General features: G+C 36.5%; 5 protein-coding genes across 5 annotated transcripts; all 5 read right to left on the reverse strand.

Moving 5' to 3' along the window:
• Positions 1-165: 165 nt before the first annotated feature.
• LOC107272257 (aminopeptidase N) lies at positions 166-4,786 on the reverse strand. The gene is made up of 14 exons (XM_015749254.2): positions 4,629-4,786; positions 4,087-4,534; positions 3,856-4,014; positions 3,150-3,452; positions 2,735-3,078; positions 2,582-2,663; positions 2,328-2,502; positions 2,005-2,200; positions 1,650-1,927; positions 1,230-1,420; positions 984-1,151; positions 766-912; positions 609-687; positions 166-519 (listed from the first exon to the last, which is right to left on the reverse strand). The coding sequence occupies exons 1-14, from the start codon at positions 4,666-4,668 to the stop codon at positions 295-297; spliced, it is 2,835 nt and encodes a 944-aa protein (XP_015604740.1). The 5' UTR covers positions 4,669-4,786; the 3' UTR covers positions 166-294.
• A 1,682-nt stretch (positions 4,787-6,468) lies between these two features.
• On the reverse strand, positions 6,469-10,459 carry LOC107272259 (aminopeptidase N). Its single transcript, XM_015749256.2, has 12 exons — positions 10,312-10,459; positions 9,698-10,196; positions 9,168-9,623; positions 8,920-9,103; positions 8,700-8,859; positions 8,548-8,629; positions 8,093-8,466; positions 7,724-8,001; positions 7,459-7,649; positions 7,087-7,389; positions 6,928-7,009; positions 6,469-6,838 (listed from the first exon to the last, which is right to left on the reverse strand). The coding sequence occupies exons 2-12, from the start codon at positions 10,174-10,176 to the stop codon at positions 6,524-6,526; spliced, it is 2,904 nt and encodes a 967-aa protein (XP_015604742.1). The 5' UTR covers positions 10,177-10,196; positions 10,312-10,459; the 3' UTR covers positions 6,469-6,523.
• Positions 10,460-10,809: 350 nt separating this feature from the next.
• Positions 10,810-15,835, reverse strand: LOC107272260 (aminopeptidase N-like). The gene is made up of 12 exons (XM_015749258.2): positions 14,962-15,835; positions 14,348-14,849; positions 13,818-14,273; positions 13,570-13,753; positions 13,350-13,509; positions 13,198-13,279; positions 12,743-13,116; positions 12,374-12,651; positions 12,106-12,296; positions 11,736-12,038; positions 11,576-11,657; positions 10,810-11,505 (listed from the first exon to the last, which is right to left on the reverse strand). Exons 2-12 carry the CDS (start codon positions 14,824-14,826, stop codon positions 11,362-11,364), a joined length of 2,733 nt encoding a protein of 910 aa, XP_015604744.1. The 5' UTR covers positions 14,827-14,849; positions 14,962-15,835; the 3' UTR covers positions 10,810-11,361.
• Positions 15,836-16,061: 226 nt separating this feature from the next.
• On the reverse strand, positions 16,062-20,282 carry LOC107272227 (aminopeptidase N). Its single transcript, XM_025089550.1, has 14 exons — positions 20,268-20,282; positions 20,071-20,154; positions 19,685-19,978; positions 19,466-19,589; positions 18,936-19,391; positions 18,692-18,875; positions 18,472-18,631; positions 18,320-18,401; positions 17,863-18,236; positions 17,494-17,771; positions 17,229-17,419; positions 16,857-17,159; positions 16,698-16,779; positions 16,062-16,609 (listed from the first exon to the last, which is right to left on the reverse strand). The coding sequence occupies exons 2-14, from the start codon at positions 20,129-20,131 to the stop codon at positions 16,466-16,468; spliced, it is 2,733 nt and encodes a 910-aa protein (XP_024945318.1). The 5' UTR covers positions 20,132-20,154; positions 20,268-20,282; the 3' UTR covers positions 16,062-16,465.
• A 2,095-nt stretch (positions 20,283-22,377) lies between these two features.
• On the reverse strand, positions 22,378-24,145 carry LOC112495022 (aminopeptidase N-like). The gene is made up of 6 exons (XM_025089552.1): positions 23,820-24,145; positions 23,576-23,759; positions 23,356-23,515; positions 23,204-23,285; positions 22,765-23,138; positions 22,378-22,673 (listed from the first exon to the last, which is right to left on the reverse strand). Exons 1-6 carry the CDS (start codon positions 24,143-24,145, stop codon positions 22,378-22,380), a joined length of 1,422 nt encoding a protein of 473 aa, XP_024945320.1.
• Positions 24,146-24,172: the final 27 nt, after the last annotated feature.

The raw sequence follows: 24,172 nt of genomic DNA on the forward strand, positions 1-24,172 counted from the left end.
CTTAAAATCATATTTATTTTATATATGAACAGTATGCGTATATATACGTATATGCTCATAGATAATGCATTCACAAATAAAATATGATTCGTAGGGTTTTTTTTTATATTTAAATCCAAAATATATATATATAATATATATGTATAGTATACATTATTATGTCAGTTAACACGAAATAATATCAATTTGTTTTATTGCCATTTTTATTTGTACAATGGATGGATCAACAGATGACTAATTTATTGATAAATGTTTTATCGATCATTATTCGATTGTACAGTCACAGTTAAATCTTCATTGAAAATATCGCATCACGAATATAAATACAATTGGTAGAGTAATGCTGCCTATTGTTGAAGCAGCGCCGGAACCTTCATTTTCCGGAAGTTCTTCAGACAGCCATTGCGCTACTACGGGTTCGTACTTTTCAATCCACGCCAGATTTCGTCTCGCATTGGCGATACCAGTGGATGCTGCCCCTCCCAAAATGCTTGATTGTTGCTCGGAGAACTTGACCAACTGTGAATATATATGTACAATGCATTTAATAGTAATAATTGGCTTTAGAGAAACTGAATGAATTAAAGTAGATGTACAAAAAAAAGAACCTTCTCAAGCAATTCATTGTTTGTAATTCGTAGACCAATTCCAGACAACAAAGTAGCAATGGAACCCGTACCGCCGTAGCTAATGAATAGAAAAATAAAAAAATAATACATACCGTTACGCGATTATAAAAATCATAAAATTTCGTATATTACATACTATTCGTAAATCGAATCTAAATTGTTGATAATGTAATCCAATGCAACTTCGACATTCTTCGGACTTGCGGTATAAACAGCTGAAAATGCCGTAGTAGAATCTTGTGCACGTATTCCTGAACCTGTAGTGGTTGCAAGAGACATATACCTAGAAAAAAAGACAAATTACAAATCAATATCGATGAAAATAAAATTATCCAATCATTAATCGATACTTACTGATTAAGTATATCTACGTCCTCGGTGCATCCAAGTGCACTTAAAATTCGTCTTTGCTCAGATGACAAATCAGTAGCTAAATATTTTTTCCACAGCTCATTCCAAACGGTACTATTCGATTGCTGTATTCCATAGCAAAAAAAGACAGTTTTTAGATTTGGCGTGATTCTGAAAAGAAAAAAAAAAAATTCAAAAATCAGTAATAATTCATTTCCTTTATCCTATCTATACTCTAACGATCCTTACGCCGTCCCATAGCCATCGAGTAACCAGGCTGAAAATTTTTCAGCTGCAGTGCTCAGACATTTGCTCTGATTCAATTTACATGCCCAACTTAGAACATTGGTTCTATGTAATGTTTCCACATGTTCATCGTCACTTAGCTCTGTTAGCGTTAAAGTTTCTTGCGACTTGGCAATAAGTTTTAAAACGTACGCCTGAAGAAAATCGTAAAAGCATACATATGAAAATGTATCTATTTATAAGATTGAGTTAATCGATTGAGTCATCGGATACGTCAATTAAACTTTGTTATCGTTTCCGATAAAAATCTTGTACAATTTATGATAGTAGCAGATTCAGTACGTATCACGAATTATATAGAAGATCACGGCTGCTCGGGTGATAACTGATATCGATAATTCGTTAATCCTTTTTTTTTATTACCTTGAACAAGTCGTACGAATCGGAACTACCCAGCCATCTGTACAAATAATTTAAACCGGTAAAAGCTGAGTACCACGGTATGTAATCAGTCTCTTGTGCCAGATAAGTCGTTAGGTCCAATGCAATTGTATAATCGATATAGCCTGCTCTTGCTAAATTGAATGCATCGTCAAGAAGCTGAGCACGATTAACTACGTGAATATTATTATAACTTTCACTGTTCAGATAAGTCGTTATTAATTTCCAATTTGTTTTGTCATAATTCACGCGATAGTAACCTGAAATTAAGATCATCATAGATCAATGACAAAATCGTGTGATGATATTTTTTTAAAATATAAAAAAAATATCGTACCAGTTTGTTGTCTATTTAAAATTATCCAGTCATTCGAGCTCAACGAACTAATAGAAATATTATCAGTGGCAGGAATCCATGTCTCGGGAGCTGTATCAGTAAAGTCAATATCGGAAGCAACAACGTAATTGATAGGAACCCACCAGTAATAGGAAGTAGAATTGTAGGTTGCTGCATCAGCAAGATAAAATCTTTCCTAAAGTATTAAAAACAATATTATCTGATTAAACAATTACTGACCGATAACCGAGTGGACGTGGCATATATTATTATCACAGTGTATATTTGCAGTGTGCCAATAATTTTATAAACTTTTCACTTACCTGCTGGACTAGCGCAGTCTTGGCGTCGTAATTTCTCGTTACGGTTATTACAGGAAATCCAGGTTGCGTAACCCAGGTATCCATTATTCGCTTGATATTCAAATTCAAATTAGTTTGATCAACAGCTGTTTGTATACCTTTCCAAAGGAGATCAGATGTTCCAGTATTGAATTGACTGCGGATAAAAAGCAAACATAAAATAAATACAATGGTGAATGAGGATATTAATTTTTTTTTTCTATAACTAGACTTACTTAGCAACTAAATAATTATTCAATCCAGTCTTGAACACAGGTGTACCAATAACGTGTTCCATCATTCGTATTACGCTGCCGGCTGTAAAAGACTCATTTTAAATCTGTTCAATGGATATTTCATTTTACTAGAACTTCATGGACTACGGTTACCCTTCGCGTAGGAAATCGAATCGAAAATCGATCTGATTTCCGTTGGACTTTTAACGTTTGCGTTCATCGCATGAGAAGTGCCAAGGCCATCGACAGCGAATGCCTTTGCTTGCAATTCAACAACAGGAAACTGTTGGTCGAGTCTCCATGTACTTTCAATCTCATGAGCATTGAAGTACTCGAAATACGTGGCGAATCCTTCGTTCAGCCATAAATATGTCCACCATTCAGGACCGACAAGGTTGCCATACCACTGATGACCAAATTCATGGGCGATAACGGTAGCGATTCCTTGTCTATCAGATTTGGTCGAGACGCCGTCTTGATAGAGCAAATATCTCTCTCTGATAAATATATTTTCTTACGAGTTCAATTGGATCTTGATGATTATGATTCGATGATGGTTTTGGTTTACCTGTACGTTACGAGACCCCAGTTCTCCATGGCACCGGATGCAAAATCAGGAATAGCGATTTGATCCATTTTAGGTAAACTATAACCATAGTATTTAACACTTGTATGATTTTCCAATCGTTCCAGGGACTTAATACCAAAATCGAAAGAGTATTGAGCCGTGCTTATGACGTCAGATCGGGCCCAAACACCAAACGTATTATCGGCGTTTCTGATACTTCCAAAATCCGAAGCAATAAAAGCTATTAGATACGTTGAGATTAATGGCGTTGTTTCGAAAATACTCCATGTTTTATTATCAGAACTAAAATTAAGAAATAAAATCCATATGATTTAGTCATTCTTAGAATTGTGATAAAAAACTAAGATGTTATTTCAGAAATATTTTTTAAGCTTATCCATGACAGTACAACATTTTATTTGGTGTCATTTCATAGTTTAATCATAATTCCAGTTGATCCTAGGATTAATGATATATATTACTTTAATACTTCTGTTAGTGTGAACGAGGTATAGATAGTTTAGATAGTGTCTCCAGGGAATGAATATATATATATGTATATACATATATATATAATTACTTTTTATCTATTATTACTTAACGATCTTAAGATTAATAAAATGATATGAAACAATGAAAGAATTTCGATATTTCATTTTTTCAAGAAAAACTGTGTAATATATCTGTATATAATATATTTCCTTACTTGTCCTTCTTTTCGGTATATATATTAGTATTGGCCAGAGCATGCTGAGACTGTTCTCTCTTCAACCATATGTCAACAGTTGCTTTCAAAGCAGGTTCGTCATAACATGGAAAAGCATAACGTGCATGAGTCGGTTCAAATTTGCTAGTCGCTATCCACCTGTAACCGTAAAACATACCACGTTGATATTTTTCTCGAATTATTGTAACCTCAATTCATCTAAACACTTACACAGTCTCATTATTTGAGTTCGTATAGGAACTTCTATAGAACCCTATCATGTCATCCCTCAGATCACCAGTATAGTGGATGATCAATGTATAATTGCCAACAGGTAATGTCTCGTTGGCAGAGAGTATGAGAAAATCGGTGGTGGTATCATAATTATGTGTTATGCTGTATCTGGTAGTGTTATCATTATAAGGTGCCAAAAAAGTTCTACTCTCATCAATAGTTTGTTCCTTTGAGTGAAGAGTGATGTTAGTGGAGGCTTGAACGACTTCAAGAGTGATTGTGACTTCACCGGTGAAAGTGAAGTTATCATTAGTCAGGTGTGGATTCAACTTGATGACGTAGTGAATTGGTTTGGAATTTGTTGGAAGCCTGTAGTCGGCATTGGTTCTTGAAGCAACACCATCTTGATCGAAAAATATAGGCGAGGACCGGCTAGAGCTGATAGCTGAAATAATAATTTATTTATGTATTTATTGTACCTGATTAAGTGTATAATATAAAATCGATTTGTTGCACTTGTTTTATATATTGTTACTTACTTGCTAGAAGAAGAAAAAAGAGAAGCTTAAAATCGTCCATGTTGTCGTACGGTCTGGTATCTTCTCGTCCAGCAATTGCCAAGTGATACCAGTCGTGTTATATTCAAAAGCGAAGTCTATCTCACCCTTCAATTCTTCAATATTTAATCTAATCATTTTTGATATTAAACATTTTTATTATGCTTATCTTGCGCACTTGCGCAATCTTTTGGTGCTATCGTTTCATTTATGGTTATTGGTCATTTTTAAAATTGAAGTATTAGTTTTTATTTATATTGGGTTACGTTTGGGCTTCGTAAATGAATTTTATGGGCGGAACCAATGCTTCTGGATAAATTTAACTAATTTTTGACAATTTACAGAGAATTGTAGAGAAGTTCAAAGAATTATATGTTTACTGTAAAGGAATACATAACTCTTTGAGGGTTATCAAATTTGATTAGTAAGTCAGTATTACTACTGTCTGAAAAATATTGAAAATTTTATATATGTAGCGTCACTAGAGCGTTTAGGGTTCGCGTGCATAATTGCGCGATCGACAAAAAATGATGTTCCATTAAAGAGATACATGCAACGTGCTGTATCTTAGAATCAAATGAATATAAAGAAAAAATCATTTGGATTTAAAACCGACTCCTTTGAAACCATACAACTTTCGTCCGAAACTTTTTCACGTATCTTCAATAGTAACGGAAAAATCGAGGTGTGCACTTTTGGTGAGACACCCTGTATATGTTAAGAATTTCAAAGATCCAACATATAAAAAAAGGCTGCAATGTAGAACCTTGCAAATTGCTTCCTCATTATTTTACTTGGTTTTTTTCTATCACAATGATGCAAAGTAGAATCTTACACTTTGCTTCTTGATTCTTTTCCTTCGTTCACAAAGCCACCACCATGAGGAAGTTCTTTGATTTATTTTCGCGAGTTATGTACAATTGAACTTTGGTACTTACAGGAATAAAAAATAAAAAATGTATAATCTAAAAGAACTAGCCACGTTACACACGGCTATGAAACGCCGTAACAAACACGGTTGCATCATATTTTCATTATGTACAAAGTTTTGGCTCACTTCCTTAAATTTTGCGGAAGCTGATGCTGCAATAACAATAATTTTTTGAAAATTTCAAAACCACGTAAAATCTGAACCGCTTTAGAGAACTTGTCGAAATTTAATACCAAACAACATTGAACGTATCTTCAGTTATGAAGAACTATTTAGCTAAATCGTCGAACCTTTACGAAAGTTAGAGCGACCACGCCCTTTTTTCAAAAAATTTTAAATGACATAAAATCTGAATGGCTGCATATATTTCATTAAAAATCGCACCATTTAAAGAGGGTATCTACTTTACTTGCGTGCCAAATTTCAGTCCGATCGTTCTAACGGTTACTGAGTAAGAGGCAATTGAATTTTCGAAGCCCTGCACACACACACACACACACACATACATACGGACATTTTTTCTAAGTTACTTTTCTTGACGTTTTAGACTATGTTAACATGAAAATCTATTCTATTCTATTGTATTCTAACATGAAAATCTCGAAAAAAAACTTTCTCATGAAAACATAGCTTCCTCTATGAGGAAGCAAAAGTATTTCTTTTATCGTTTAAGAACTGTCCACCTGGTTTACATATTAGACCGCTTGATAAACTTTGAAGCAGTTGCAATCTTTAAAAATTGATTGACTCCCAAAAGAATTCTGTAAAGTGATAATCATAAGAAAGGCCGAACCTTAAGAGAAAAAAAAAATTATCTTTTTTTAAGTAATATATTTATTTCAAACTAGTTTTTGTACATAAACGGTAACATTACTTTTGCACAACGAATTTAAAGCATCATAATTTATTGTTCCAAGTGCAATATTTTACTTGTCATCAAAGAATGTCAATAAATACGACTTTGAAATATTTGTACAGATGCAATAGTCAACGGAATCAAAATAAAGTTGAACGACCGAACTGATGCTGCACTATTGCCATTATCATCCGGGCTTTCTGTAGTTACAGCCGGTTCCGTATGATCAGGGGAACTGGTAGTAGAACTTGTCTGTTCATTTCCGAGTCCATAGAATTTATAAAACCATTCGCGAAAAACTGGTTCGTAAGTATCGGTCCATTGGACATTAGATTCAGCCTTGGCGATTACAGAACTACCAACAGATCCGAATAAATCGTTCTCCCTTGCGATTAGATCTTTCAACTGCAAATATAATTAAGAAAAATAAAAATACATAATACATAGTAGAAAGAAAATAAATAACCAGTTGTATGACTGGCAACGATAAAAACCTTCTGGAGTTGTTCCCTTGTTGTTATCTTGCTACCGAGTTCGGCAAGAATCATTTGCAACGTTTGAACCGATGAGGACCAGCTGCAACAAGGTAAAAATTCGTACTTGTATAATTCTATTTATAGAACTAAGAAAGTACAATGCAAATAATTAATTACAATGTGCTTATCCTTTCAAACTCATTGATAAAGTAATCCAAAGCGAAATTAATGTTCTGAGGGCTGCCATTGTAAACAGATGCATATGCGTAATATGCATCGTAATAAAATATGTCAGAGTCTCTCGTTGTTGCATATGTCAAGTATTGATCCAATATTTCTTCATCTTCGGAGCAGCCAAGATAATTGAGTATACTGGTAGAACGACTCTCAATGTAAAGATCTAAAACTTTGTCCCACACAGTAACATTAGCACTTCTAAGTCCAGCGCAATATGTCCATGCGGTAAATTCAGTCGATATCCTAAAGTAAATCCTAAGTTAGAAGATTTTCCTAGAATTAAATTCTCATATCGATCACGTCACAGCTTACGGGTTTGCAGTTGAATTTTCCAAATATGCAACCAGCTTAGAAGTTGCAACAGATCTGCATATTTCATGGCCAAGACTGCATGCCCAGTTTATTGTATTTATTCTGTGAAATTTGTGAACATGCTTTTCGTATTCCTTCTCGTCATATCCAAGAAAAAAAAGAGATTGTCCAAGACGTTCCGCAAAATATTTCTATAAACCAAATGATAACAGATTAAAGTATACAGACTTATTCAACCTTAATTATATCACAGTCATATACGTACCCTGAATAACGGGAAGCTCTTGGTGTCTGCCAATTTTGGATACAATTGAGAAATAGCAACCATCCCCGGATACCAGGGAATGTAATCAGTCTCATACTTAAGATAAACCGTAATATCCAAAAATATAGAAAAGCTGATACGATTGGAACGAGCCAAGTTATAAGAATCATCGATGAGTTGTGCACGATTGAGGCGGTGAATGGTTATATAATACATAGAGTTCAGATAATCAGCTAATAATTTCCAATTTGTTTCGTCATAGTTTACACGATAGTAACCTGTTGATTGATTTCGAATAGTTTGTCAATAAACGTAATTTTTCTATTTAATACAGAATCTGTTGGTATAAGTTGATAAATGTTGTTTTACCTGATTGCTGTACATTAACAATCAGCCAATGGATTGATTTAAATATGCCTACGATTATACTATCGTCTTGTTGACGGATCCATTCCTTTGCTAACGTTGATGAAAAATCTTGACTAAATTCAGTTGTGTAACTGATAGGAACCCACCATCGGGTACCGTCATCACCAGCACCAGATTGAAAATATCGTTCCTGACTGATTACCGCTGTTTCGGTTGTATAATTCCTGATAACAGTGACCACTGGATATCCAGGCTGCTCGACCCAAGTGTCCATAACCGTTTTAACGTAAACGTGAGTCTGCAAAACTCTCATTTCATCAGATACCTCTTGTAAGGCCGTCCAAAGGTCATCGGTCGTGGCCACCCCATAGGCACTGAAAACAAGAGTGAAAAATGAGTTCACGATTATCATAATTGTGATCCCCTTCGGTTTTTTTGAAAGTTAAAAAATTTACTTGTCATTTAAGTATCTGGTGAGTCCAGTGCGGAAGCCATTGGAGGTCAGAAAATGTGACATCATACGAATCACAGCAGCCCCTGCATGCATAGAGAAGTCCTGTTTGTCAATTGTTTTTGCAAATCGATTACATTTGAACAACAGTTGTACCTTTGTTATAGCAAATTGTATCGAACAGTGAACTAATTTCATTTGGAGTCGATGCATCCTGATTCAAGGGGTGAGTGGTTGCAGAAGAATCTGCTACGAAGGCAGTTGCTTGTACAACGCGAACTACGAATTGTTCCATTAAGTCCCAATTGTCTTCAGCCTTAAACAATTAGGTATGATTAATTAAACGACGAGGTTGGAAAGCTTGAAAAAGTTTTACCTCGTCAGTGGTGTAATATTGGAAATAAGTGGCGAAGCCTTCGTTCAGCCAAAGATATTTCCACCAGGCTGGACTGACAAGATTTCCAAACCACTGATGGGCAAATTCATGCGAAATAACAGTGGCGATACTTTGCTTTGACGATAAGCTAGTTACGCCCTCTTGATATAGCAACGCTGTTTCTCTGTATTGACGATAAAAAAAGATTAAGAGGAGATTATATAATGAACAATCGTTTATGATATTACCTGTAGGTAACCAAGCCCCAGTTTTCCATAGCACCGGCCGAAAAGTCTGGGATAGAAATTTGATCCATTTTCGGTAAAGCAAACGGAATCATCGTGTAATTTTGTAAATATTCTAACTCCGACTCTCCCAGAGTCAATGCATAAGCTGTAGTATTAATAGCATTTTTGCGAGTCCATACTCTGAATGTTCCTTCGGCGTTACTGACGTATCCATAATCCGAAACTACAAAAGCCACCAAATATGTAGACATGATGGGTGTTGTTTCGAAAGTCGTCCATAATTTGTTATCAGTTTCGTCGATTTCCGATTGACTGGCAACTGGCATATTTGATAACGCCGTGTAGTTAACATCGTGTTTAATAGAAATGGTAAAGGTGGCTTTGAGTGCAGGTTCATCCCAGCAGGGGAAAGCTTTACGTGCTGCAGTTGGTTCAAATTGTGTGGTAGCCAACCAGCTGGAAATATATTGTACAAATTAATATAGCTGTATTAAATAATACAGACTGATATACAGTAATGATATACGTACACAGTTTCACCATTTTCGTTGATATAAGAACTTCTATAGAAACCATTCAAAATTTCATCGTCTAGTAAACCAATATACTTCAAATACAGCGTATATAATCCAGTTGGCAAATCGGTGGCGAAATTCAAAATCAAAAATTGTTTTGTTTCATCCTCAGTATAATTGGCTATTTTGTAGCTCACATTAGTACTGGACACCAAAGATAGTGAAGTCTCGTGTACAGTAAGGTCCAGACTGTGAAGAGTTATCGAAGAACTTGGTTCGAGAATTCGAAGTTCAATAGCAGATTCTCCATCGAATGTAAAATAGTCTTCATTGATATGTGGTATCAATTCGATTTTATATGAAATTGGTACTGAATTATTTGGCAATCTATAGTTGTCGGTATTGTTATTGCGAATAGTTGCCACACTGTCATGAAGAAGAGGATTTGCAGACACGGCGGCTAACAGCAGAGCCGTTACCAGAAAAATCTTCATGATAAGAGTTTTCCTTGGATCTGAATTTTGAAATAATATAATAAATAAGAAAATACGTTAAAAGCAATGTCTTATTGATTGATAATAATCGTTAATGTATAATGGCGTTAGTTCTAATTATAATGCATTCTTTACCTGTCTTGTCCAGCAGGAGAACGACATACGTGTGAACGAAATTACTCGAAAGTCTCTTATATGCTACTGGAGTTAGAAAAGATTGTCCGCTAAACGTGTAACTTTTGCCAATCTTATCATCTTATTGTACTTCAAAAAACACGTATATGTGCTTCAATCTATAATTTTGATTGTTAAGAAAATGTATTACACGATATAAGGTATCGGGATGATCTATCAGTTCTACGAAGACAATCATTCCAGAGGATTTTTAATTCTTTCTAGAACAGATCTTATCGGACATTTATCAGCCGGCGTTAAACTGAAGATTGTCGAAATTGAGTAAGTTATTGTAAATGCTTCCTTCGATTCGTACAGAATGTGATGTATTTTCGGCCGTAGGCAGCAAATATCCTCGGGCTGCCTCAACTTGCTGAAAACCCAAACATAGCGTTGGGCATCAGATCTGGCCTCTCTGCACCACTGTCTGTTCAGCCTCAGCTAGTATATATAATAATGTATCGTAATGTATGTATCGTCTATTTATTCCACTCCAGTAAAATGAAGGATTTTACAATACAAGACCAGACGCGTACAGTGTACTCTACAGCGGCAAACCAGCCTGGACTTCCCTTGAACTGTTCTTAGTTTGAAGTCTTTAAGCGAACTCGCGAATACCGTGGTGACCCCAACAGATTTTGTTGCAGCAGAATATTTTTCTCTCGGGGAGCAGCAGCTCTTATCTTGGTTGCAGCATCTCAACTAAAATCAGCTGATCAGCGCTGTTCCTACTTGGGTATTCGGGCTCTCAAGATTTTGAGTCTCTCAAGATTCGGGCTCTCAAGAAGTCGAGTATGGCGCAACATGCAAAGATTTCCTTGAATTATTGTATATCTATGACTCACCCTAGATAACGCATGTTCGGTTTACACCGGTTACTATTATGTTGGCTACTGGCTTTTTTCTAGCTTCAGTATTGGTACTGGTCAGTGTTGGGTACGGAAAGGACCAAGGAGAGGGAGGTGACGTCGCAACGGGCTTAACGTTGGTAGTGGAAGTAGCTTCTTCGGCTTAGGCCTTATAAAACTTATTAAACCATTTGTAGAAAACAGGTTCATAAGTATCAGTCCATTTGACGTTAGATTCTGCATTGGCGATTGCAGTGCTTCCAGTAGATCCCAATACATCATTATGCTTTTGGATTAAAGCTTTGAACTGAAAAAGTAAATTAAAAAACAGAAATAAGTAATGCATACTATCTTGTATAATTATTGATGATAAAAACCTTCGTGAGTTGTTCTCTTGTTGTTAGGATGTAACCAAACGAAGAAACATGCCCAGTCATTTTATCTGCTGATTGGTCCCAGCTGGAACAAGTAAAAAATGTGCGCTTGTATAATAATATTTATAGTAGTCAAAAAGGTACAGAGTAAACAATTAATTACAATGCATATAATTTGTCGAAATTGTCGATGAGGTAGTCCAAGGCGAAGTTTATATTATCACCGCTGCCATCATAAATGGACGCGAACGCATCAGATGCATGCTCCTTGAGTATCGTTGAATTTTCTGTTGTTGCCAGTGACATGTACTTTGTCAAGATTTCTTTGTGTTCGGAACAACCAAGATAATAAATTAAGGAGCGAGAAGGGCTCTTGGCGTAAAGATCTAAAACCATGTTCCACACAGTTGCATTTGCATTGTTAAGTCCACCGCAAAATACCCAATTTTTCAAATCCGGCGATATACTAAAATAAATGGTGTTATAAGATTTTTGTGGAATTAAATCCTTATATCGATCACGTAATAACTTACGGGTTTGCAATTGGGTCTTTCAAATATGCAACCAGCCTTGCAGTTGCTTTGGATCTGCATTTTTTACTGCTGTGATAGCATGCATAGATTAACATATCTGCTCTGTGAAACTTTATAAGATGTTCATCGTCATTGTGCTGGACGTATCCGAGAGTAACAATAGATTTTTCAAAACTTTCCACAAAAAATCTCTATAAATGAAAAGTTTTAATAGATTAAAAGTATATTAAGTTATTCAACATTATTTATATCACAGTCATGTACGTACCTTGAATAACGAGAAGCTTCTGGTGTTTGCTAATTTTTGATACAAATAATTATCAATGGTCAACATCGGATACCAGGGAATGTAATCAACGTCACGGCGGATATAAACCGAAATATCCAAAAATATAGAAAAGCTGATACGATTGGCAACCGCCAAGTTATAAGAATCATCGATGATTTGTGCGCGATTGACGGGATGAATTTTTATATAATCGTCACTGTCCAAATAATTAGATATTAATTTCCAATTTTTTTCATCATAGTTGACACGATAGTAACCTGTTGATTGATTTCGAATAGTTTATCAACGCCTATAATTTTTGTATTTAGTGAAACATCCGTTTGTATAATTTGATAAGGATTGTTTTACCTGATTCTTGTATGTTGAAAATGGTCCAATCAGTGGGCTTAAATCCGCTTAGAACTATATTATTTTTCGCTTGAGGGATCCACTCGCGAGGCGATGTTGATGAAAAATTTAGATCAGACTGAGTTGTGTAACTGATAGGAACCCACCATCTGGTACCGTCACCACTAGCACCAGATTGAAAATATCGTTCCTGACTGATATTAGCTTTTCCAGTTTTATAATCCCTGGTGACAGTGATCAGTGGAAATCCAGGCTGCTCGACCCAAGTGTCCATCACCTTTTTAAGGCAAATCTCAGGCGGCAGAATTTCATATTCGTCAGATACCTCTTGTAAAGCGCTCCACAGGTCATCGGATGTGACCACCCCATAGGCACTGTAAATGATATTGGGAAATGAGCTCAGGATCATCATAATTATGATCCTCTTCGGTTCTGTTGAAAGTAAAGAAACTTACTTATTCTTTAAGTATCTGGTGAGACCAGCGCGAAAGACGGGGGGAGTCAGGAAAATGGACATCATGTGAATCACAGCAGCCCCTACGTGCATAAAGAAGTGTTGCTTGCCAGTTATTTACGTAAACCACATATATCTAAAAAACAGTTGTACCTTTGTCATAGCAAATTGAATCTAACAGTGAAATAATTTCTTCTGGAGTTGACGCGTCCTGATTCATGGGATGGGTGGTTTCGGCAGAATCTGCTATAAAGGCTTTTCCTTGTACAATACGAAGTATGAATTGTTCCATTATGCGCCAACTCTTTTCCGCCTAAAGGAATTAAATATGATTAATTAAATTATAAGTTTGGAAAATTTTAAAAATTTTGACCTTGCCCGTGATGTAGAATTCAAAATAAGTGGCGAAGCCTTCATTTAGCCAAATATATTTCCACCACTTTGGAGTGACTAAATTCCCAAACCACTGATGAGCAAATTCATGAGAAGTAATTGTAGCAGCCTCTTGTTTTGCAGATGTTGTGCTTACGCCGTCTACGTATTGCAATTCTGTTTCGCTGTATGGATGTTAAAAATTAAGAGCAAATTATATAATGAACAATCGTTTAATTATGATATTACCTGTAGGTAACCAAGCCCCAGTTTTCCATACCATCGAATATAATGTCTGGGATAGAAATTTCATCCATTTTTGGTAAAGCAAATGGAATCGATGTGTATTCTTTTAAATATGCAAATTCTGACTGCCCTACAGTCAATGCATAAGCTGTAGTATTAAGAATATTTTTACGTGTCCAAAGTCTAAAGTTTTTGTCATCGTTACTGACGTATCCAAAATCCGAAACGACAAAAGCCACCAAGTATGTAGACATGATGGGTGTTGTTTCGAAAGTCGTCCATAATTTGTTATCAGTCTTGTCGATTGCCGATTGATTGGCAACTGGCATATTTGATAACGCCGTGTAGTTAACATCGTGTTTAATAGAAATAGTGAAGGTAGCTTTGAGTGCAGGTTCATCCCAGCAGGGGAAAGCTCGGCGTGCTGCGGTTGTCGCAAATACTGTGGTAGCCAACCAGCTGGAAACATATTTTATAAATTAATGTAGCTCTATTAAATAATACAGACCAATATACAATAATGATATACATACACAGTTTCACCATTGTCGTTGATATAAGAACTTCTATAGAAACCATTCAAAGTTTCATTGTCTAGGATACCCACATACTTCAAATGCAGTGTATAATATCCAGTTGGCAAATGGGTGGCGAAATTCAAAATCAAAAATTGTTTTTTGGTATCGTAAGTATGACTGGCTATTTTGTGGTTTTTATTACCACTGGACACCAAGGATGTTGCACTCTCGTCTATAGTAAGATTTAGTATATGAAGAGTTATCGAAGAACTTGATTTTAGAATCTCAAGTTTAATCGCTGATTCTCCATCGTATGTAAAATTGTCCTCGACGAGATACGGTATCAAACTGATAGAATATGAAATTGGCACTGAATTATTCGGTAATCTATAGTTAGTAGTAGTGACATTGTCAACAATCGCATCGCTGTCATTCAGAAGAGAAGCTGTAGTTACGGCGGCTAACAGCAGGGACGTTATCAGAAGAATCTTCATGATAAGAGTTTTCCTTGGACCTGCTTTTTAAAATAATTTCATAAATTAAAAAATATGATCAGTACAACGTTTCATTGATTAATAATTAAACATGATGTAAAACTGAGTTACTTATAATTATAATATATTCTTTACCTCTCCAGTCCAGTAGGAGAACGATATACGTGTGAACGAAATTACTCGAAACTCTCGTTTAAGCTACTGGAGTTAGAAAACGTTGTTTGTGAAAAGTGTAGCTTTTGTCAATCTCGGTCATAAAAGTATTTCATATGTATATATAATTAGTATACGTATTTGAGACTTCTGTATCAACAGTTGGTGTCAAATGACACGAAGTCAGCATAGCTGTCGTTGCTGATAAAGTACAGTCGTGCAACTGTGCAAACTATCTAGCATTTTCGTGATCAATCTCTCCGCTCAGGAATTTTTCTACTCTGTGCATAATACGTCTTCCAGTTAGTGGACATACTGTTTGATATTGGCAAACTGTGCTTGGAATAGCCGTGGTGCAACCTGTAGGTTTATAAAATTGATATTGTTGTTGACGTGGATTATCTAGGAAAGAAACTAAAAATTTACGAACTGTTACAGCCTAATGTCAGGTTGTACGTGCTTGGAAATGGCGTGCCACGTGTGGTGGCCACCTAACATTCTTCTGTTTGCTCGTCACTTGTTTGAGCTGTCTATTCTTGCATCCGGGTTTATTTTCGAATATGTCAGTACAGGTGTCACCACAGCTGTCAGTTGTAGGCACTGTTTCCATATACAGGCGTTTCATTTTGACCGCATTTGCATTTCTGTAAGACAACATCTGGACAAAAATATTGAACAGCTTCGGCTGTTTAAGTTTATTAGAAGTCGAACTTCTAAATCTGAACAATGAGTGTACGGAGGTCTCTGCTTCTGAGGCAGATCAAAATCCAAAACCCTATTCTTAACTTGATAACCTGGTTGCTGACAATTGGTCTTTTGAAAAAGATGTAGCTGGTGTCAAGTGCTTTCCCATGTAGAAACTCCAGTATGGTGCCAACTGCTCAAAATCGGCACAGCGTTGGCACTGCGACGATTGTCTATCTGTCATTTGTCTGCAGTTGATCCAGCGCTAGTAGACCATGGGTCCAGTACTGGTCCAATAATGAATCTGAACGTCATCCACAGTTAGATTGTGATTGTGAGTAGGGTAGTAAAAAATATAGCGGTACCTAAAGATAAGACTAGGAAGATCGAAGAAAATGTTGATGCAGAAATATCATTTATTGGAATGTTCCGCGGCGATGAGATTATTTCAGTTGCATCAATCAAAAGATAAAGTACTAAAGTGGTTTCTATCTCTGCTGCGGAAGCGAGTGTGGATTTCTGATGTTGCTGCTTTAGTCAGAGCTGATCCTAAAACGAAGCCACTAAAAGATTTACCATCTTTGACCCAAGACTCCAGAAGGATAACTGTTCCGTATGAGGGTTGATCAGGGACTCCTTCGTTCTACTTTGAATTGAAAACTGCATAGTTAGATGCATAATGCTACTGGGTGACGCATGTTTATCTAGTATCGGTTACAATCACGGTGATTCTTAGCCTTTACTAGCTGGAGTGTTGGTCATGGTCAGTGTTAACACCAGTAGTGGAAGTAGTTTCTTCGTCTTACAGCTTATAGAAATTACTAAACCATTTGTGGAAAACTGGTTCGTAAGTTTCAGCCCATTTAACGTTAGATTCTGCAGTGGCGATTGCAGTTTGCCCATCAGATCCGAATACATCATTGTGCTTTTCGACCAAAGATTTCAACTGAAAAATTCATAAAAAAGAAAGAATGAGTAATACTTAGTATGCTGTAAATCACATGACTGGTTGCACAATTGTTGATGATAAAAACCTTCGTGAGTTGTTCTCTTGTTGTTAGGAGGTTACCAAGCGCAGAAATATGCCCAGTCATCTTATCTGTTGGTGCGTCCCAGCTGAAAAAAGTAAAAAGTTTGTGCTTGTATACTTCTATTTATAGATCTCAGAAGGTAGTATGTAAAAAATTAATTACAATGCATATAATTTGTCGAAATTGTCGATAAGGTAGTCCAAGGCGAAGTTTATATTATCACCGCTGCCAACATATATGGACGCGAACGCATCAGACGAATCCTTCTTGAGTATCGTCGAATTGTTTTTTGTTGCCAGTGACATGTAGTTTGTCAAGATTTTTTCGTTTTCGGAACAACCAAGATAATTAATTATCGTGAGAGAAGGGCTCTTGGCGTAAAGATCTAAAACCATGTTCCAGACAGTTGCATTTGCATTGTTAAGTCCACCGCAAAATGCAAACTCTCTCAAATCAGGTGATATCCTGAAATTAATCATAGGTTACAAGATTTTTATGGAATTAAATCCTTATACCTATCACGTAATAACTTACGGATTTGCAATTGGATCTTTCAAATATGCAACCAGCTTCGCAGTTGCATTAGATCTGCATTCTTCACTGCCGTGAATGCATGCATACTTTAACATATTTCTTCTGTGAAACTTTATAAGATGTTCATCGTCATCGTGCTGGACATATCCAACAGCAGCAATTGATTTTTCAAAACTTTCCACAAAAAATTTCTATAAATAAAATGGTAACAAGTTAAAGTATATTGAGATATTCAGTACTAATTATATCACAGTCATATGTGCACCTTGAATAACGAGAAGCTTCTGGTGTTTGCTAATTTTTGATATAAATTAATATTAATGCTCAACATCGGATACCAGGGAATGTAATCAACGTCACGGCGGATATAAACCGAAATATCCAAAAACATAGAGATGTTGATACGATTGGCAAAAGCCAAGTTATAAGAATCATCGATGAGTTGCGCACGATTGACGGGATGAATCTTTATATAATCCTCACTGTTCAAATAGCTAGTTAATAACTTCCAGTTTCTTTCATCATAGTTGACACGATAGTAACCTGTTGATTGATTTCGAATAGGTTATCAACACATGTAAGTTTTGTATTTAATACAACATCCGTTGGTATAAGTTGATAAGGGTAGTTTTACCTGATTGCTGTACGTTGAAAATGGTCCAATCAGTTGGCTTAAATCCGCTTAGGACTATATTATTTTTCGCTTGAGGGAGCCACTCGCGAGGTGATATTGATGAAAAATTTAGATCAGCCTGAGTTGTGTAACTGATAGGAACCCACCATCTGGTACCGTCACCACTAGCACCAGATTGAAAATATCGTTCCTGACTGATATTAGCTTTTCCAGTTTTATAATCCCTGGTGACAGTGATCAGTGGAAATCCAGGCTGCTCGACCCAAGTGTCCATCACCTTTTTAAGGCAAATCTCAGGCGGCAGAACTTCAAATTCTTCAGATACCTCTTGTAAAGCGCCCCACAGGTCATCGGACGTGACCGCCCTATAGGCACTGTAAATAATATTGAGAAATGAGCTCAGGATCATCCAAATTGTGTTCCACTTTTTTTTCTGTTGAAAAGTTAAGAAACTTACTTATTCTTTAAGTATCTGGTGAGACCAGCGCGAAAGACGGGGGGAGTCAGGAAATTGGACATCATGTGAATCACAGCAGCCCCTACGTGCATAGAGAAGTGTTATTTGATAATTGTTATCGTAAATCAATTATTTATCAAAAACAATTGTACCTTTTTGATAGGTAATGAAATCGACAAGTGCACTAATTTCTTCTGGAGTCGATACATCCTGGTTCAAAGGATGGGTAGTGTCGGAAGAATCTGCTGTAAAGGCATCTTCTTGTACACTACGAACTACGAATTGTTCCATAAAGCGCCAATTCTTTTCCACCTAAATCAGTTAAATATGATTAATTAAGTGATGTGTTTGGACAATTTTTTAAAATTTTACCTGGTTCGTGATGTAAAATTCGAAATAAGATGCGAAGCCTTCATTCAGCCAAAGATACTTCCACCAGGATGGACTGACAAGATTTCCAAACCATTGATGAGAAAATTCATGAGAAATAATTTTTGCAACATTTTGTTTTGTCAGTGATATATTTGCGCTGTCTTCGTATAGCATTTCTGGTTCTCTGTATTAATGATAAGAATTAAGAGGAAATTGTATAATCAACAGCCGTTTATATTATTACCTATAGGTAACCAAGCCCCAGTTTTCCATAGCTCCGAAGAAAAAGTCTGGGATAGAAATTTGATCCATTTTTGGTAAAGCAAACGGAATCGATGTGTATTTTTCTAAATATTTTAAATCCGACTCTCCTCGAGTCAACGCATAATTTGCACTGCGAAGTGCATTTTTGCGAGACCAAACTCTGAATCTTTTGTCCCCGTTGCTGACGTATCCATAATCCGAAACTACAAAAGCCACCAAGTATGTTGACATAATGGGTGTTCTTTTGAAAGTTGTCCATAATTTGTTATCAGTCTTGTCGATTGCCGATTGATTGGCAACTGGCATATTTGATAACGCCGTGTAGTTAACATCGTGTTTAATAGAAATAGTGAAGTTGGCTTTGAGTCCAGGTTCATCCCAGCACGGGAAAGCTTTACGTGCTGAGGTTGGTTCGAATTGTGTGGTAGCCAACCAGCTGGAAATATATTGTACAAAATAATATAGCTGTATTAAATAATGCAGACTAATATACAATACTGATATACATACACAGTTTCACCATTGTCGTTGGTATAAGAACTTCTATAGAAACCACTCAAAGTTTCATTGTCTAGGATACCAACATACTTCAAATGCAGGGTATAATATCCAGTTGACAAATGGGTGGCGAAATTTAAAATCAAAAATTGTTTTTTGGTATCGTAAGTATGACTGGCTATTTTGTGGTTTTTATTACCACTGGACACCAAGACAAATGGGTGGCGAAATTCAAAATCAAAAATTGTTTTTTGATGTCGTAAGTATGACTGGCTATTTTGTGTTTTATATTACCACTGGACACCAAGGATGTTGCACTCTCGTCTATAGTAAGATTTAGTATGTGAAGAGTTATCGAAGAACTTGATTTTAGAACCTCAAGTTTAATCGTAGATTCTCCATCGAATGTAAAATTGTCTACGATGATGTACGGTATCAATCTGATAGAATATGAAATTGGCACTGAATTATTTGGCAATCTATAGTTAGTAGTATTGGCATTGTCAACAATTGCATTGTTGCCATCTAGAAGGGCAGCTGTAGATGCGGCAGCCAACAGTAGGACCCTTCCCAGAAGAATTTTCATGATAAGAGTTTTCTTTGTGCATTGTTGCCATCTAGAAGGGCAGCTGTAGATGCGGCAGCCAACAGTAGGACCCTTCCCAGAAGAATTTTCATGATAAGAGTTTTCTTTGGACCTGCTATTCTATGATAAATATCATAAATTAAAAAGGAATGAATAAAGTAATGTTTTATTGTATATTAATCCGTATTATAAACGGAATTAGTTATAATTATAATGTATATTATTTACCTGTCCTGTTCAGTAGGCGAACGATATACGTGTGAACGAAATTACTAGAAACTCTCCTTTAAGCTACTGGAGTTAGAAAATGTTGTTTTTGAAACGTGTATCTTTTGTCTTTTTCGTTCATAACAATATTTCATATGTATATATAATTAGTATACGTATTTGGGACTTCTGTATCAACAGTTATTATGAAATGACACGAAGTCAGCATAGCTGTCGTTGCTGATAAAGTACTTTCGTGCATCTGTGACAACATTCTAACATTTTTGTTATCAATCTCTCCTCTTAGTGTTGTTTCACCGCTGTGTATAATACGTGGTACAGTTAGTGGACATACTGTTTCACATTGCCACACTGTGCTTGTAATAGGCGTGGTGCAACCTGTAGGTCCAAAATATTCATATTGTTGTTGACGTGGACTATATAATAAAAAAAACTTAAAGTTTACGAACATTTACAGCCTAATGGCAGGTTGTAAGGGCTTGGAACTGGCGTGCCACGTGTGGCCACAAAACATTGTTACGTTTGCTGTTCAATTGTTTGAGTTTTCTATTCTTGAATCCGGGTTTATATTCGAATATGTCAGTACAGGTGTCACCACAGCTGTCAGCTATAGGCATTATTTCCATAAAACGTGCTTTGCTGTTACATGCTCTTTCAACATCTCAAAATAAGTAACAATATCTGAACCCTTCTTTTTGTGCGCTATTCTGTTTTCCTAAGCCAACGTATTGACAACGATAATGAACAGCTTCAGCTGTCTAGGTTTATTAGTGAAAGAATGTCTGTGTGGAACCCTGTGCTTCTGAGGCAGATCGAATGCCAAAACTCTATTCCAAACTGGACAACCTGCTGCTGACAAATAGTCATTCGAAAAAATTCTAGCTGGTGGTATGGTGCCAACTGCTTAAAATGGGTGCAGCATTGGCACTGCACATCCAATGTTGGATTGTGATTTCGAACACAGCCCTTTTTTTATTATACGTATAAGAAATAAGACACGATACCGCTTCGCGCTCATCTTCATCTCGCAAAATGTCATGAACAATTTGATGACAGCTCGAAAAACTTTGTAATCATCGCTGCAGTCTTTAGTGCATCAGCAGGTTCAAGAGATTCCTCACAAATCTCTTGGTATGGCACTACGTGCAAATTGACGAATCAAGGCGAGAATAATAGATCAAAACGAAATGGCGTCAATTGAAGTTTCGGAGGAAGATCACTGTGCCCTCCTGAGAATTTATTATTATACTATTATTTTCAGCGGATTGACTTTCGAGTACAGGAGTACCTGAGAGGTTTGCCAATGTGTAACGGTATGATACACATTTTCTATGTTAAATACATACAATTTAATAAAATGTAAACATGAGTTGAAATTGTCGAGTGCAATTAATAGCCAGCATTTTGTCAATGCTCAGTCTTAGGTACTGGACCAACGTCGATACACAATGGAAATGACGTGAATCCAGTAGTGCCGGATGATGATTGGTCCATTGTTATTATTCTTACACTCAACCAATGATCACCCGATCTTGGGTGCCGACTCTGCGCCAATGTTAGTATCATTGGCAGCTGCAATAGTTATAAATTCTTACCTGGTCTATTATGGCCGTGAAGAGGCCTCTCGATAGAGTAGTAAAAAAAGGATAAGATTTTGAAGATGGAACAGAACGTTGATGCAGAATTATCATTTATTGGAATGATCCTCCTCGATGAGAATACATCTATTGCATAAATAAAAGTATCAAGTACTACAGTATTTTCTTTCTCTGCTGCGGAAGCAAGTGTCGATTTCTGATGTTGTTGTTTTAGTCAGAGCTGATTCTCAAACGAAGACACCAAAAGTTTTACCATATTTGACTCAACACTCTAGGAGGATAACTGTTCCGTAAGAGGGTTGATAAGGGACTCCTTCGTTCGACGGCCGAATTTATCCATGAAATTGTTGCATCGAAAAGGGACAACTGCATAGCTAGATGCATTATTCTACTGGGTAGCGTACGTTTGTTTAGTATCATTTACAATCATGATGACTCTTGGCCTTTACTAGCTAGTGTGTTTGAGAGCGAAGGCAGATTAAAGTATATTGAGTCATTCAACATTAATTATGTCACAGTAAAATGTGTACCTTGAATAACGAGAAACTTCTGGTGTTTGCTAGTTTTGCATACAAATCATCAACAGCGCCCAACAGCGAATACCAGGGAATATAATCGACATCACGACGAATATAAGTCGAAATATCCAAAAATGTTGAATAGTTGATACGATTGGCAATAGCTAAGTTATAAGAATCATCCATGAGTTGTGCACGATTGACGGGATGAATGTTTACATAATCGTCACTGTCCAAATAATTAGCTATTAATTTCCAATTTGTTTCATCATAGTTGACCCGGTAGAAACCTGTTGATTGATTTCGAATAGTTTATCGACACGTGTAATTTTTGTATTTAGTGCAACATCCATTGGTATAAGTTGATAAGGGTTATTTTACCTGATTGTTGTATGTTGAAAATAGTCCAATCAGTTGAGTCAAATCCTCTTAGGACTATATTATTTTTCGCTTGAGGGATCCACTCGCAAGGCGATGTTGATGAAAAATCTAGATCAGACTGAGTTGTGTAACTGATAGGAACCCACCATCTGGTACCGTCACCACTAGCACCAGATTGAAAATATCGTTCCTGACTGATATGAGCTTTTCCAGTTTTATAATTCCTGGTGACAGTGATCAGTGGAAATCCAGGCTGCTCGACCCAAGTGTCCATCACCTTTTTAAGGCAAATCTCAGGGGGCAGAATTTCAGATTCGTCAGATACCTCTTGTGAGGCGCTCCAAAGGTCATCGGGCGTGACCGCCTTATAGGCACTGTAAATAATTTTGAGAAATGAGCTCAGGGCCATCATAAATGTGTTAAAAGTTAAGAAACTTACTTATTCTTTAAGTATCTGATGAGTCCATCGTGAAAGACTTGGGGAGTCAGGAAATTGGACATCATGTGAATCACAGAAGCCGCTACGTGCATAGAGAAGCGTTATTTGATAATTGTTTTCGTAAATCAATTATTTTTGAAAAACAGTTATACCTTTGCCATAGGTAATTGAATCGTAAAGTGCATTAATTTCTTCATAAGTTGATACATCCTGATTCAAGGGACGAGTGGTTTCGGAAGAATCAGCAATAAAGGATCTTCCCTGTGAAATACGAACTACGAATTGTTCCATAAAGCGCCAATTGTCTTCCACCTAAAGCAATTAAATATCATTAATTAAATGATGAAGTTGGACAGTTTTTAAAAATTTTACCTGGTCCGTGACGTAATATTGAAAATAAACCCCGAAGCCTTCATTCAGCCAAAAATACTTCCACCAGGATGCAGTGACAAGATTTCCAAACCATTGACGAGCCATTACATCAGCACTAACTTGGGTGTCAGTTTGTTTTGTAACTGTCGTATCTACGCTGTCGTCGTATAGCAATTCTTCTTCTCTGAATTGATGATAAAAATTAAGAGGAAATTATATAATCAACCAACGTTTATGATATTACCTGCCGATAATCAAGCCCCATTTTTCAAAAGTAGTAACGGAAGGGTCCGGTATAGAAATTTCATCCATTTTTGGTAAAGTATACGGAATCGTCGTGTATTCTTCTAAATATTTTAACATCGACTCCCCTTGAGTCAATGCATAATTTGTATCACGAGGATCATCTTCGCGAGACCAAACTCTGAATCTTTCGTCCCCGTGACTGATGTATCCATAATCCAAAACGGCATAAGACACCAAGTATGTAGACATGATGGGTGTTGTTTCGAAAGTCGTCCATAATTTGTTATCAGTCGTGTCGATTGCCGATTGATTGGCAACTGGCATATTTGATAACGCCGTGTAGTTAACATC

This window comes from Cephus cinctus, unplaced genomic scaffold (genome assembly GCF_000341935.2).
Source record: "Cephus cinctus unplaced genomic scaffold, Ccin1 Ccin1_scaffold1146, whole genome shotgun sequence".
NCBI lineage: Eukaryota > Metazoa > Arthropoda > Insecta > Hymenoptera > Cephidae > Cephus > Cephus cinctus.

Bases quoted from the DNA above. Each gene is read 5' to 3' on its own strand.
- LOC107272259 (XM_015749256.2), bottom strand. From the start codon at position 10,176: ATGAAGATTTTTCTGGTAACGGCTCTGCTGTTAGCCGCCGTGTCTGCA. The intron at 8,630-8,699 runs GTACAACTGTTG...CTATGCATGCAG, and splicing joins TACAATTTGCTATAACAAAG to GGGCTGCTGTGATTCGTATG. The intron at 7,390-7,458 runs GTAAGCTGTGAC...GATTTACTTTAG, and splicing joins GAAAATTCAACTGCAAACCC to GATATCGACTGAATTTACCG.
- LOC112495022 (XM_025089552.1), bottom strand. From the start codon at position 24,145: ATGCCAGTTGCCAATCAATCGGCAATCGACACGACTGATAACAAATTA. The intron at 23,516-23,575 runs GTAAAATTTTTA...TAATTGCTTTAG, and splicing joins AATATTACGTCACGGACCAG to GTGGAAGACAATTGGCGCTT. The intron at 22,674-22,764 runs GTAAAATAACCC...ATCAATCAACAG, and splicing joins TTTCAACATACAACAATCAG to GTTTCTACCGGGTCAACTAT.
- LOC107272257 (XM_015749254.2), bottom strand. From the start codon at position 4,668: ATGGACGATTTTAAGCTTCTCTTTTTTCTTCTTCTAGCAA. The intron at 2,201-2,327 runs GTAAGTGAAAAG...TTAATACTTTAG, and splicing joins AGACTGCGCTAGTCCAGCAG to GAAAGATTTTATCTTGCTGA. The intron at 913-983 runs GTAAGTATCGAT...CTTTTTTTCTAG, and splicing joins GACGTAGATATACTTAATCA to GTATATGTCTCTTGCAACCA.
- LOC107272260 (XM_015749258.2), bottom strand. From the start codon at position 14,826: ATGAAGATTCTTCTGATAACGTCCCTGCTGTTAGCCGCCGTAACTACA. The intron at 13,280-13,349 runs GTACAACTGTTT...TTATGCACGTAG, and splicing joins TTCAATTTGCTATGACAAAG to GGGCTGCTGTGATTCACATG. The intron at 12,297-12,373 runs GTACGTACATGA...TTTCATTTATAG, and splicing joins GAAGCTTCTCGTTATTCAAG to AGATTTTTTGTGGAAAGTTT.
- LOC107272227 (XM_025089550.1), bottom strand. From the start codon at position 20,131: ATGAAAATTCTTCTGGGAAGGGTCCTACTGTTGGCTGCCGCATCTACA. The intron at 18,632-18,691 runs GTAAAATTTTAA...TAACTGATTTAG, and splicing joins AATTTTACATCACGAACCAG to GTGGAAAAGAATTGGCGCTT. The intron at 18,237-18,319 runs GTAAGTTTCTTA...TATTATTTACAG, and splicing joins ACCAGATACTTAAAGAATAA to TGCCTATAGGGCGGTCACGT.